The following is a 16,029-nucleotide window of genomic DNA, read 5'->3' on the forward strand; positions in this document are numbered from 1 at the left end:
GACTACTAGGTTTAGAAGTAAACTTTGCATATTTTATGTAATAAATAAATATTTGCTGATTTAATTTAAAAATTAACAATAATGAGATTTTTCCTCTAAAAGATCACACTCTCTTCAGAAGTGGTAAAGCAGCTATGCATATGTAAAACATTTCCAGAGGAAACAAATTAAGATAATCACAATTCAAAATTAAAATTACTCTTAGCGTCAGTAATTTTAAATATGTAGTAAAAACGTACCTTCTAATAATTCATCCTTCCCTTCTTCCTTATCACTGGATTCTTGTACAAGATAATGATGAGTGACTGAGAATTTGAAGTCAGCAAAGAAAATTTCATCTGATTTTTCTTCCCATGTGCCAGAAGTAAATATACCCTGTATTTAAGAAAAATGAAAAACATCCACTTTTAAGGAGTCAGTAGTTACCATTATGTTACCAATATCCTGTAGAAGCTACAGGAATTTGGGGATTGGTGAGGGCGGAAAACACACGTAGTGATGTTTAGGGGTTACTTTAGGCTCTGCACACAGGAATTACTCCTAGCCGTGCTCAGAGGACCCTATGGGGTGCAGAAATTGAACACCAGCTACCATATGCACGGCAAGTAACGCCAGCTCTACTCTTTCTCCAGTCCAGCTATAGGAACTGTTTCCCCTTCTACCCATTAACCTAAAAGTTTCATTAGACAGCTACCCAAACCCCGCCTGAGTGCAGAGTCAGGAGCAAACCCTGACCACTGCTGAGTGTACACCTCCCCCAACCCAATAAAACAAAAAAATTAAAATAAAAATAATACAGTGAGAATAACTGGTTTTAATTGAAGGCATAAATGTTCCATATCAAAAGTTACAAAATATTATTATGACCTACATTATAAGATGGTTTGCTTAGGAGAAATGCGTACTAGAAAGCAATTCAGGCTAAAACTAAGGAAAACTCCAGAAAATAAGAGAATTTCATTTTTCAAGCTTGCAATAAAGCTGAAAAATTCTTTTTAAATGACAAAAAGAAATACTTGGCTATGGAGTAGCTGAGTGGCAGAGCAGGAGTCTTGATTCCAGGCACAATGAAACAAAAAACAAGAAACAGGGGCCAGAGAGATAGTACAGTTTGCCTTACAAGTGGCAAGCCTGGGATTCTAATCCCGGCATCCGCATCCCATATGGTTCCCTGAGCACCACCAGGAGTGATCCCTGAGTGCAGAGCCAGGAGTCAGCCTTGATCACAGCCAAGTATGCTTCCCCCTCTCCCCCCCGAAATAAATAACTACACTTAAAATCTACACTAACTCTTCTCTTTACACTAGTTGGTAACCATAAAAAGAGGGGAAAGTATGGGAGAAAAAAGAGAAGATAGAAGAGGAATGAGGGGACGGGAGTGGGAGGGAGAGAAAGAGAAGGAAGGAGGGAAGAAAATAAGAGGAACATTATGTAGCTCTATTCCAGGTACTCCTGTCAACTTTACCAACAGCTATTTCAGGGAAAGTTAGGCTGAATTAAATGAGAAAACGAGCAGTTTGTCTCTAAATAGGTTTTTTTACAATCTTTTAACTAAACTGAAAAACAATATGGCTTTTCATCTTCCTCTCTAATATAGTCATTTGAACCCAAATTCCAGTATAGTATACTATCTTCCATATTACATTTAGAATCAGCTGATAAAGAAAAATTATTAAAAATAAAGAGATGAGGGGCCAAGGCAACAGTGCAAAGGGTTTGAGCATATGCACTACACCAAACATCACCACGTGTGTCCCAAAACTAACACAAGATAAAAAAAAAAAAAAGATAAGAAAAAAATTGTAAAGTCCAAGGAAAAGGTGAAGGGTAGGTTGAGAAGATGATCATTTCCTCTGAAGAGAAGATAAAGGCAATTATGCAGAAACAAGGTACTAAGCATTATCACACTTTGGACCCAACATTATGTCTTTCAATTTACTCGCTAAACTTTAGGTGCCTAAAATATATTCTGAGCCAGAAGACTGGAGGGCTCAAGAACTCTTGAGCACATGAAGATAAATTTGAGAGTTGATCCCTTTACAATAGTTGGCCCAGATCAGCGTTCCACTGTTCTCCTTTCCTGTACTCTCTAATTCTACTTCCAAGTTTATCTTCCTTAAATACAATTCTGACACTGTTCCTCCCCCATTTAAGATATTTTGGTGCTTTACCAAAACCCTGGGCTGGAGCAATAGCACAGCAGTAGGGCATTTGCCTTGCACACGGCCGACCCGAGTTTGATTCCTCTGCTCCTCTCAGAGAGCCCGGCAACCTACCAAGAGTATCTCGCCCGCACAGCAGAGCCTGGCAAGCTACCCAGTGACGTATCATATATGCCAAATACAGTAACAAGTCTCACAATGTTACTGGGCCCGCTTGAGCAAATCGATGAACAATGGGAGGATAGTGCTACAGTGCTACCAACACCCTGGAATACCTAGAGGTTTCCAATCATTTTTATATAAGTAAAAACTTGAACATCATCTCTATTATGCATATTTTCATTATAAGTTTTAGATTATGAGATCAATATATTATGCATAAGAAGCAAAAATTTTCATTATAAAGCTTACACTCTGGCACGGGTAGCTTGCCAGGCTTTGCTGTGAGGGCGAGATACTCTCAGTAGCTTGCCGGGCTCTCCGAGAGGGGCAAGGGAATCAAACCCAGCTCGGCCAGGCCTACCACGCAAGGCAAACGCCCTACCGCTGTGCCATCACTCCAGCATAATTAATCATTTTTTAAAACTCAACCTAAAAGTTAACTCCATAAAGTATCAAATCTGCTTTGCAAGTTATCCTTTTCCAGGATCTTGCTCAAATCAGTATTATAGCACCTTAGACCTAGTTTTCAATTAGGTGTGAAAAATAAAGACTATATTTTATTATTCTCTGCAGTCTAGAATTTGAAAATTCATGTACGATTAATATTATATATAGGTGTTCACGTTCATTGATTTAAAGAAGGCCTTTGATTCTGTTGAGACGGAAGCGGTCATTGAAGCCCTAGCCAATCAGGGCATTCAAGCCCAATACATCAAGATCCTCCGTGAGCTGTATTGCGGATTCACTACCAGGATCTCACCATTCTACAAAGAAGTGATCGTTGATGTCAAGAGAGGGGTGCGGCAGGGTGATACCATTTCACCAAAACACTTCAGTGCCACCCTCGAGAACATCATGCGACGACTGGAATGGGAAGGAATGGGAGTGAAGATAGATGGTCGGCAACTACACCACCTCCGCTTTGCTGATGACATTGTTTTAATAACACCAAACATCAGCCAAGTGGCACAAATGCTGGCCGACTTTGACCATGAGTGTGGAAAGGTAGGACTACAGCTGAATCTTACGAAGACAATGAGAAACAGCCTTGTTCCTGACGCCCCATTCGCTCTCAATGTTGCATCTCCGAATGCAACAGCTATGTGTACCTAGGTCGAGAGGTCAACATGACAAATGACCTGGCACCCGAGCTGCGCAGGAGGAAGAGAGCAGCTTGGAACGCCTTCAAGAACGTCGAAGAAATAGCTAAGAGGACGAAGAACCTCCGGCTCCAGGCACATCTCTTTGATTCCACTGTTCTTCCTGCATTAACATATGCCTCAGAGATCTGGGCCCTACGCAAACAAGATGAGAACGCCATTCAGGTCTCCCAAAGAAGAATAGAAAGAGCTATGCTTGGAATATCACGTTTCACTCAAATGAGAGAACGAATCCGGAGTTCTGACATCCGTCGACGATCAAGAATCAGGGACGCTGTCTCATTTGCCAAGGTGTCGAAAATCAGATGGGCTGGTCACATAATGAGATTTAAAGACGACCACTGGACTAGAGCTGTTACCGACTGGATTCCACGGGATGTCAAAAGACCGCGTGGCCGCCCACCTACCAGATGGTCAGACTTCTTCGTCAAGATCATGAACGATCGGTTTGAGGCCCTTCATGTTCCCGGAGCGAACAGATGCCATTGGGCTACACTAGCACGCGACAGGGACAAATGGAGACGTTACTGGCGCCCGCTCGAGCAAATCGACAACTAACGGGAAGTTAAGTGATTAAGTGATAGGTGTTCACAGTAACCGTATATGACACACAATGACCAAAATTACAACATCATCCAAATACCTTAGATAAAAAGATAAAAGGCCCTCCCGTTGATCGTCGATTTGCTCGAGCGGGCCCAGTAACGTCTCCATTGGAGTCTTTGTTGTTACTGTGTCTGGCATATCCAATACTCTCGGTAGGTTGCCGGGCTCTCCGAGAGGGGCGGAGGAATCGAACTCGGGTCGGCCATGTTGGCCGCTTGTAAGGCGAACGCCCTACCGCTGTGCTATCACTCCAGCCACATCCAAATATATTATGTATAAAAATTTGAATCATATACTGTAAGAACCTAAGACAGCACATAACTCAATCCAAAAAGTATCTTCTCAAGCCAGATGTTTAGTACAGGGCTTAAGACGCTAGCCTTGCATATGGCCATTCAGAATCAATCTCTGGCACTGCAGCTGCCCGAGCACTAGCAGGAACACCACCACAGTCAGAGTCAAGAGCAGTCCCCCAGGAACCTCCTGGTACAGCCCAAACCATCCTCTGTAAGAGTATTTTATTACTTGAATTGATATGTACTTCAGAGTGGTCATGTTCAGTTCTCATTGAAATTTATTTCATTACACGTGTTCAACACGATTAGGTTTTTCCATAACATTTAATAGAAACGTTATTTAGGGTTGGCTATTTACCAGAATCAAATTTCATATCTTAAACAACATACCATGAAAAAATATCTTCTCTTGAAAAAATATAAATTTAACAGTATTTGACAAATTAACAAACTTTTTTTCTAATGACAAAAGTAATACATCATTTAAGAGAAAGAAAATATAAAACACAAAATTTAAGTCTTTTTTTGCATGTGGGAAAAAATTTTAGCATTTACATTTCAATATTACAAATAGTCAAGAGGATTTTTCTACTAGTGAATGAAAACCTTCATTTTTTTATCTACCTAGTTGTCTATGCTGATTCATATCAGAATCACCCTCCTATTTTTTGAAGTACAGTTATGACTAACGAAATAATCAGCTTTATAATCATGTAAGTGGTCTTTAAAAATGCACTGAAATCTAGGCTCTACAATCAACTAATCAAATCAGAACCAGAGACTAGTAGGAGAAATCCTCTTGACTATAATATTGACTATAATATTGAAATATAACTATAATAAAAGCTATTTCCACAAGCAAAAAAGACTTAAGTTAGATCCTGTCCTTACACTAAACATGAAAATTAACTCAAAATTAATCCCAGGTCTAAATATAGGACCAAGAACTACAAATAACATCAAAAAAGTGAAAAGACATCCCACAGTGATAAAAGATATAACATGTGAGTATGAGAAAAAGCATTTGAGAATCATGTACCTCATAAGGGACTTGCACTGAAATTATATATAGAGCTTCTGTACTTGGAAGGGCTGGAGCGATAGCACAGCGGTAGGGCGTTTGCCTTGCATGCAGCCAACATGGCCGACCCAAGTTCGATTCCTCCGCCCCTCTCGGAGAGCCCGGCAAGCTACCGAGAGTATCTCACCCTCATGGCAGAGCCTGGCAAGCTCCCCATGACGTATTTGATATGCCAAACACAGTAACAACAAGTCTCATGATGGAGACGTTACTGGGCCCGCTCGAGCAAATCGATGATCAACGGGAGGGCCTTTACTTTTTTTACTTTATACTTGAAGAACAAAAATTGTTCAGTAACATAGTCATTAGAAAGTGGCATATCAAATATGGTGGTGGGAAGGTATAATAGTGGTGGGACTGGTGCTCAAATATTAAATGTAAGAAAATATTGCAAACTACTTTATAAAAATAAAATTAAATTTAAAAAAAAGGAAAATGGCATATCAAAACCACAAAGATATCACTATTCCAGTCAGAAGAATATTACTATTGCTGAGGTCTGGGAGAAGATGGGAAATGATTCTTCTGGAGGTAATGAAGATGTTCTAAAAATGCATCTTATTTAGCAATTTTTATTCTAATACATGAATTTAATATATAACATAATTGGTGAATCTTATGGATGAGGTAGCACTGTAGCACTGTCGTTCACATCAATTTGCTCGGGCAGGCACCAGTAATGTCTCCATTGTGAGACTTGTTACGGTGAGACTTGTTTTTGGCATAACGAATATGCCACACGGAGTTGCCAGGCTCTGCTTTTGGGTGGGATACTCTCGGTAGCTTGCCAGGCTCTCTGAGAGGGGCGGAAGAATCGAACCTGGGTTGGCTGCGTGCAAGGCAAATGCCCTACCCGCTGTGCTACTGCTCCAGCCCATGGATGAGGTATTATCTAAAAATGTTTATTAAAATGATGGTGAGAATTTTATCAAGATTTTTAGGGCAGGGCCATATATATATTCACAGAATAAAATAATACTACATTTTTTCCATTCTTGAGGTTACAAAAGATAAAACCATGTTAAATGCTTAATCTTTTAGGGGCCAGGGCAATATTACAGGGGGTAGGTAGCGTATTTGCCTTGCATGTAGCCAACCCTAGAATCTCATATGATCCCGAGTCTGCCAAAGTGATCCCTGAGCACAGAGCTTGGAGTACACCCTGAGCACCGCAGGTCGTGGTCCCAAAATAAAAACAGTCTCTTTTTTAAAACTACTTCATTTTTTCACTAATACATTAATTAAAGTCCCGGCAATGCTCAGGGATTACTCCTGGCTCATACACTCAGGAATCACTCCTGGAGGTGCTGGGGGGGTGGGGGAGGACCACATGGGATGCTAGGAATTGAACCCCGGTGGGCCATGTTGGCTGCGTGCAAGGCAAACACCCCACCCGCTGTGCTATCACTCCAGCCCCTAAAGTAGATACTTTTTATGGGTTTAGAAAGATACCTGTGTAATTCAACTTGTTCTAATAGTATACAGATTGTGTCAAATGAAGCAGGGGAGGGGTTCAGGAAGATGGCTCAAAGCATGCAAACCAGTCATATGCAGGGCTGGGTCTGGATCCTGGGTTCCACCCCCACTGCAGTCCCCTAAGTACTATTAGGAGTAACCTACGAGTACTAAGCTGAGAATAGCTCCTGAATATTGATGCCCCCAAACAAAAAATAATCAAGTCCAAAGTTAAATTCATCATACATATTAAAAAGAAAAATCTTATAGGGAACACATCCGGAAGTGGTAGAGAGTATTCTCGGCCATGCTTGTTCTACTGTTACAGGCCTGATAGCTTGGTTCTTGGGCTATAGAAGTCGGGGACCACACCTGGCAATGGTTAGAAGGGACTGAACTCAGATTCACTTGGTCCTGACCCTTTCACCATGTGGAAAAAGTATTGTGGTAAAACAACATCGCAAACAAATGAAAAACCAAAACCCCACCCCACCCCCCAACATTAAATATATATATAGACAGCAGGAAATAGTTTAAGTGTACAGCATATGACTATGACTAACATGCCCATGGCTCTAAGTCTAATCTTCAGCTGCATGAACTGTATGCCCGCCAAATACTACCTGCTGTGAATCACAGGGAGTGACCCACTCTCCCTACCCACTGGATGGCCCTTAAAACACACTCACACACGAAAATAACAATTAGAAAATAATACAACTAAAAATGTCTGAAGAGACCTCTCAAGTAACTTGGTTAAGCGTGTTTTTCCAGCCTGACTACATTATGTAGAACTTAATTTTTCTTCAGCTAAGTGCTAAGTTCTTAACTTGTCAGAACTCCGAGGAAACAAAGCATCATTTTATAGTCAAGAATATGGAGGGGCTGGGAAGATGGCTCAGAAGGTTGGAGAACATGGTTTGCACACAAGTTTTGGGTTTGCTTCCTAAAACTGACAATGCATGGGCCTCTGAGCGACACCAGAAGTGACTGCTCCTTCCTGGCTACCCAAGAAAACGTGTGTGTGTGTGTGTGTGTGTGTGTGTGTGTGTGTGTAGAAAAAGTGTGTGTGTGTGTGTGTGTGTGTAGAAAAAGTGTGTGTGTGTAGAAAAAGTGTGTGTGTGTAGAAAAAGTGTGTGTGTGTAGAAAAAGTGTGTGTGTGTGTGTACACGCGCGTGTGCACTCTCAGTGCCAGAAACTGAATCAAAGGTCTCAGACATTTAAGCAAATGCTCTACCATTGAGTTACAACACCAGCCCAGGAAAAAGAGAGCTAGTACTGAGGATACAATACCACAAATTAAGTGAAAAAAAAAAATCAGAAATTGACATGCAAAATAATTCACAGTAACTTTAGGGACTTTACTCTTCATTACTATCTTACACGGTCATTTAAAGGTAAATCTAACCTCTTATCCTACCAAAAAAAAAAACTAACAAAAAATTCCAAAAACTTCCCATCTAAAAGAATAGGATCACAATCACGATCACGATCATCCTGTTGTTCGTCAATTGCCTCGAGCAGGCACCAGTAACGTCTCCTTCGTCCTAGCCCTGAGATTTTAAAAAGTGCCATATTCAAGGCTCTTTCAGGGTTATGAGAATGAGACCCATCATTGTTACTGGTATTTGGCATATTGGGTACGCCACGGGGAGTTTGCCAGACTCTGCCGTGTGAGCAGGTTACATTCGGTAGCCTGCCAGGTTGAAAAGGATAGAAAGTATAAGATAATTTCTTTAGGGGGCTGGAGAGATAGTACAGCAGGTAGGGCATTTGCCTTGCATGCATCCGACCCTGGTTCAATTCACAGCATCCCATATGGTCCCCCGAGCACTGCCAGGAGTAATTCCTGAGTGCATGAGTCAGGTGTGACCCAAAAAAAGCAAAAAAACAAAAACAAAAACAAAAACAAAACAAATCAATAATAATAATAATTGCCTTTATGTACTTCTCTATACTAGCCAGAGAAGCTACAGACTCAAGTGATAAGGCTATCACTTAAAGGAAAACTTAAAGAGGGTGCTAAAAAAGACTAATACCCCTTAACTTAAATAATGCTATTCAAAAAAAGTAGTAATGAGCAACTCAGTGCTGCCTTCTCTTTTTTCTACTTTATTTCAGAAGCACTGCTTTCTCACATTGATATTCAACTAATTCCCCAAGCCTCTGGCTTTAAACATCTCTACATCCCCACTGTAATGATTCAGAAAACACTGAAATGTTCTGAGAGAGAACAACTAAAGAAACTAAGTTGTTCATAGCACTATCTCAGTTCCAAGTTTTATCTACAGTTAAAACTTAGAGAATGATCTAAAACAAGAAAAAAATCTATGTTCAGATTTATATTTTCCAAATGAACTTTGAGTACTAAAGCAAATGTCATTCCAATCTACATAGCATGAAAATTAAGAACTTACTTTAATGCTATTAGAGCATTACCCTTCTATTAATATTCTAAAGTTAATGATTCATCTTCCATAAATTTTTCAGTGGGATAAGACTCAGAAACTGACTAAACAATTCTATTCCCAGATTATATTATACCTAAACTTAACATCTCATAAAAAGTAATTATAATTTTTGCTAGCTACAGAGCCACAAAATTACAAGGCTAAAAAAAAGAATTCAAAGGGTCATTTGTTTTATTCCCTTCAAACTGGATCATTCTCATACTAACAAGCTTTGATCTATTTTATTAAGCCCTATCACTGTATCACTGTCATCCCAATGCTCTCCAACCATCATTACTCAAGCAGGCGCCAGTAACATCTCTATTCCTCCCAGCCCTGAGATTTTAGCAGCCTCTCCTTACTCGTCTTTTCCCAACGACTGGAGGCTCTTTCAGGGTCAGGGGAATGAGAACTGTTGTCGTTACTGTATTTGGCATATTGAATACGTCACGGGGAGCTTGCCAGGCTCTGCCGGTGCAGGTGGGATACTCTCGGGAGCTTGCCAGGCTCTCTGAGAGGCATAAATGGGTAGGAAGCGTCCTATAATGTGTCTCGCACCGCAAAGCGCGGTTCAGAAAGTGGCCTGGAGCGTGGCAATGGTTGGGCACTGAAGGTTGGCTGCTGGGGCTGGGTCCCTTAAGGTGAGGAGGGCTCTCACCCACCCCACAGCCTGGCATGGAGATTATTAAGCCCAACTCTTAAAATTGCCAAATCTGTCCTACTTATTCTAATAATTTTACATTAATTTTACATTTAATTTTATGTAATTTTACATTTACTGAAAACTCTAAAAGTAAAAACAGAATAATATAGAAATGGGTTTTGGTAGAAACCTAGGATTAATCCTGTTTATACCAACTCCTGGCAGACTGACCTTGGGCAAGTTACAAGTACCCAAAATATCACTTCTTCATAAAATGAGATTAATGCTTTATCATTCAAATTTATCTAAGAGTACAGCAGGCTTAAGGTGCTTACTAGTGCACATGGCCGCTCTACATTAAATTAGCAGAATTTCACATGATCTCCTGATCACTGCTAGGAGTGATACCTCAGTGCAGACCCAGGAGTAAGACCTGAGCACAGCCAAGTGTGGATCAAACCCCCATACTCCAAAAATAGAATGCATATGAGGATTAAATTAATAGGTAAGGTAAAGGTAAAGGTAAAGGCCCTCCCGTTGATCGTTGATTTGCTCGAGCGGGCCCAGTAACGTCTTATATTACATGGAATGCTCAGTAATTGTTATTTTCTCCCCTCTTAAAATTATTCCCTAGGACCTCAGTGTCTGGTATAGAAAAGCAGATGGGTCAGATTACCCTTCAGATAATACTTATAAAATATGGACAGAAACAGCATATTTCATTTTTCTTTGGAAGGGAAGAAGTCACTTGAAGGTGAACTCCAGAATGTGCATATATATTTTGCTTCAAATCTTGGCCCTGCATTTGTGGTGGAAACTCCACAGTAGAATGACAGAGACTGAAAGAAAAAATTTTAGCCACTGTTACCACTGAGAGGGAACACAGAATTATAATGTAATCAAGTTAACTCTGTGCTAACAAGCAATACAAAATAAATTATTTAGTATCTGCCTTTGGGGTAGGCATGGGTGGTGGTAGAAAATTCAAAATAATGATGATGGGAAGATGTAATGGTGACGGGATTGGTGCTGAAATATTGAATGTAATCAATTACTGTCAACAACTTTATAAAAATAAAATTTTTAAAAGTTAACTGTGTGCGAGAGCCTGAAAAAACAGATGAAAAAACAGAATTCAGTCTGTTTTATTAAAAAAAAATCATAAAATTAAAAAATAGGTACGAATGTCTGTTGCCAGTCCATGCACATGGTGCCTGCATCTCCCCACTTTGAGATATGAACTTTCATACTTCAGATGTGCTCTCTCTGTCTCTCTGTATCCCCATCACACTTCCCTTCCCCAGAACTCCCAAAAGCATTGTACTGAATATACATTATCACTAACAAATAAATAAAAACAAGGAAATGACATATTTAAAATAAGTCAAAAGAAACCAAACTTAAGAAGACCTAGATGTCACATCTGACCTTCACACTATCTATATGGGATATGCTCATGGAAAATATTTACTAAACAAATTTAGAGGTGAAGGATTACCGAGAAGTAAAAATTATAATAAGAAGCAATGAGAAATAAAAGGAAGCAATGAGAAATTTAGACCTAAAAAGTGCAATATCTGAAGTTGAAAATACACAAAATACACTGGTTGTGTTTAAGAGCAAATTGAAAACAGGATAGATGTACTCAAAGATAAATCAAAAGAATTACAAAGGGAAAACATTGAGTGAGATTACGAATCTTTATGTATAACCAAGTCTCAAATTAGAAAGTCAACATACTAATACTTCATATCCTAGTAAAAGACTGGAAAATGAAATTTAAAATGTTATATTTCAACTGCATCATACATTGTAAGATGCTTCGTAGCACTGTACTGTAGCACTGTCCTCCCGTTGTTCATCTATTTGCTCGAGCGGGCACCAGTAATGTCTCACAACAAACTGTGAGATTTGTTGTTACTGTTTTTGGCATATCGTGTAAGTACGCCACGGGGAGCTTGTCAGGCTCTGCTGTGTGGGCAGGATACTCTCGGTAGCTTGCTGGGCTCTCTGAAAGGGACGGAGGAATCGAACCCGGGTCTAAAAATACATGTAAGTAGAGTTTAACCAAAAACTGAGAAAAATTAAAGATTAAAGAAAAGCTTAAAAAAAAAAAAGATATACCATGTTCATGATGAGAAATGTCAAGATTGTCAAAATGCACTCCCTCCCTGCCCTGCCCAGCCAAAGTAATCTATAAACTGTAACCTATAAATCAGACACAAGGGCTGGGAAGTTACTACAGGGGTTAAGGCACTTGCCATGCTACCTGCTGACCACAACTGGTTAGAATTCCGAGCACTACAAATGGGTTCCCACGTACCACTTAAGAGTACCACTGAACAAAGTCACAGAGTTAATACCCCTGGACACTGGTAAATGTGATAACCGCCCCCCCCAAATTAGACACAATCCCAGCCATAGTTGTAGCATAATTACTTTTATAAACATTGGCAAGAGGTTGAAGAGATAGTACAGTGAGTAAGGCACTTGCCTTGCACACACATGGCCGACCCAGGTTCAATCCCTGCTATCGCTAGTCCCTCAAGTTCACCAGAAATGATACCTGAGTGCAGAGCTTGGAGGAAGCCCTGAGCAGTGCCAGATGTAGCCCCAAACCGAAATAAATAAAAACCTTCAAGTTTATACTAAAATTCATAAGAAAAATAAAAGGCAGAAAGCCTAGAATAGACAAGACAAAACTTTGGGAAAACAGGGAATAGAGATGATGTGCCTTAATCTCGAGCCACCTCAAACTATTCACTGACTCTCAATTGGGAACAATTTTATCCCTCAGGGTATATGTGGCTATTTCTAGATAAAATGTTGGTTGTCACCACTGGAAGGATACCACTGGCATCAACAGGCAGAAAGATACTATTAAATATTCTATAATGCACAATAACTCCACAAAACTGGCCAAAATTTCGATAGTGCCAAGGTTAAGAAATCCTCAACTACAGTAGGCCAGACAATATGGTACTAACAGCATGACCAACAAATAAAGAGAGGACTGACTACAAAAAATGGCCTTCTGTATCAACTGTGTGAAAAAGATAGGGGCAATTTGGAAAAAGAAGTGGTACTAAAGGAAGGTTCTAGAACAAGGCATCCATATGTTGTTGTTTTTTTTTTTTAATTGAGCCTAGATAACCTCACAACCACACAAATTATTACTTAAAGAGGGAATAATGACCTAGAGCTAAAGTCAAGCTTCTGAAAGAAAACTGAGTATCTTTTCAATCCAACAAAATGGTCTTAGAAAAAAATACGTAAAAGCAAATAAATAGGCTTGCTCTTTCAAGCCTGTTTTCTCTCTATATTTTTGCTTGCTTCCTTTTTCCACTCTGGAGAAGCCATGTTCTCTTGAACACATATTCTTATTTCTCTCCCCTCATGTCTTTCTAAGCAAATTTTGTTCAGATAAAACAACACAATTTAAAACATGGATGATAATTACTGAACAGTTATTTCCCCTAAAAAAAAAGACATATAAATGGCTAATTAAGCATATGGAAAAAGCAGTCATGACCATAATTCAACAAAGAAATAAATATTAAATCATAATGATAACAAATTAATCCAGAAACCACAAATCCATGTGACTAAATTTTACAAGATTATAACCAATTGTTGATGAGAACATGAAATCATCCAAACTCTCATACATTACTTTTCTGATGGTTAAATCAATTTGTACAAATATCTTTATTTAGTGGTTATTTACAGTTGAACACCTATCCTTTGAACCAGTAATTCTGCTGGTAGGCATTTACCCAAGAGAAATTTAAAAAATGCATATCTACGTTAAAGAATATGCCTCATATAATATTTTACTTGATCCATTATGAATATATGTTAATAAGTGAAGTAAACTGCAGCATTTTCATACAACCAACTACTACTCAACAGCAACAAAAAGGGTGCTGATGCATGTAACAAATTAGAATCATTTTAAAAACAAAACGGAAAAATTCCTGGCACAGAAAATATACGACATTACATGAAAGTCTAGAGAAGGCAAAAGTAATCTACGATTCAGGAAGGAAAACAGATTCAGACTACAAAGTGTGGTACTTAAGGAGCTTGCCTTGTAGGCAGGCAACCAGTTGATCTTGACACCAAAGAGGTCCCAGGACAATGCTGAGAGTGACCTCTCACCAGAGCCAGGAGTAGGTGTGGCCCAAATCTCCACTCCTCCCAACAGCAAAAGAACAGATCCCTAGGACATATGGGTAAAGAATAAGAGGATTACATGGAAAGGATTTATGGGGTAAAGGAAATGTCCAGTATCTTTTGTAAGGAGTCCTTTACGGATATAATAAACATTATCAAAATTAAGCATTACAATGTATGTAAGTTTATTTAAAAACCATTAAAAATATTTAGTGGGACATAAAGAGAAGGGACCAAAAGAAAAAAAAAAGGCAGAACTTTGATTAAAATGATGATGGGCATTTGGGGATTCATTTTATTATTTTGTTTACTTTCTACAGTTATAGGTCTCTTAATGAAGGATTGTATAGACGAATGATCCCAATAGGACATACTGTATAGACAAGGTTATATCACACAGATGTGTGTAATTACACTCTATGATGCTTGAACAAGCAGCACCATATATGTTTAAGATGTTGTAGTTGATTCTTAAAAAAATAATTTCCTACGGTATGGAAATTCCTTTAAAAAATAAAAACAGAAATACCATATAATCCAGCAGTCTATTCTTCACATTTACCCAAAGGAAATGAAAACATTAAAGGACATTTATAGGGTTAAACTGGAGGCACCTTTAGGCCCTTGGCGGACGAAGGAAACGAGTACTCAGGTGGTAGGTATGGTGCTTGAATGATGTATGTATGAAACGATCACTAACAGTATCGTAATAACAATGCCTCAACAAAGATTTTTTTAAGCAAAACATATTTGTACTCTATGATCAAAACAGCATAATTCACAATGGACAAAACACGGAATCAATGCAACGGATAAAGAATGTGTGATATGCAATCTTAATGGAAGACTACTGTTTTTAAAATAGATGACACTGCACCCTCTAGGAAACAATGGATGGAAATCAAGTGGAAGAATTAAGGAATGAAAGAATTACCATGTGCTTTCACTCATGTGAAATATAAATAACTAAAGCAAGTGGAGCAGTAAAGAAATTAAATTCTTTATGGGACAGGAGCGATAGTACAGCAGGTAAGGCATTTGCCCTGCAAGCAGCTGACCGGAGTTCAATCACAGGCATTCTACGTGATCCCCTGAGCACCGCCAAGAGGAATACCCAGGCACAGAGCCAGGAGTAACCACTGAGCACCCCGAAGGTTATGTCATACAAAACAAACAAACACAAACACCCCCAAAGGAAATTAAATTCCTTGATTCTGAAAATGTGGTTACCAGAGAGAAAGACAGCTGAAGAAATAGATAAAGAGATCTTTTTTGGTAATAGGATAGCACCGGAACTTTGGTGGGTGAGTCTGATTCATATATATAGGTATTAAACTACATTCCTGAAATTGTGTATTACTGTAAGCCAATAATAAATGGAGGAAGAAATGATCTTTCTTCGTTTCCTCCTTAGGGAGAAAAGAAAATAGGTAATCGCTGACCTTCACTTAAATTAGTATCTCTTTCTAAACTTTCTTTCCTATGCCGAATAATTCATCTTGCTTACATTTTCTTGAGTACTATTCAACAGTTACAGTTTACCTCAAAAACTATTTACATTCCTATCTCATTTATTTACTATCTACATGGAGAAAAGATTTAGAGAGCTAACACTCTATTAGCTTTTATTATATGCCTGGCAGCATGCTAATTACTTTGACAAAATAACCCAATATAAATTTCAAACTTTAAGAACTTAGGATCTAAAATTTGAATTTGTTTTGGAGATACACCCTGTGATTCCAGGGGTTACTCTTGGTTCTGCATTCAGAATTACTCCTGGTGGTGCTCGGGGGACCAGCTTGGAGTCCATATGGGATGCTGGGGGATTGAATCAG

General features: G+C 39.0%; 1 protein-coding gene across 2 annotated transcripts in view; it reads right to left on the reverse strand.

The window, feature by feature from the left end:
- Positions 1–16,029, reverse strand: part of RAB3GAP1 (RAB3 GTPase activating protein catalytic subunit 1) — a 75,319-nt gene that overhangs the window by 52,042 nt on the left and 7,248 nt on the right. For both annotated transcript variants that reach the window (XM_056117640.1, XM_056117639.1), the window contains exon 4: positions 240–375. In XM_056117640.1, the coding sequence (XP_055973615.1) occupies positions 240–375 (136 nt within the window). The remainder of the gene's footprint in view (positions 1–239; positions 376–16,029) is intronic.

This window comes from Sorex fumeus, unplaced genomic scaffold (genome assembly GCF_029834395.1).
Source record: "Sorex fumeus unplaced genomic scaffold, SorFum_2.1 ptg000035l, whole genome shotgun sequence".
Classification (NCBI taxonomy): Eukaryota; Metazoa; Chordata; class Mammalia; order Eulipotyphla; family Soricidae; genus Sorex; species Sorex fumeus.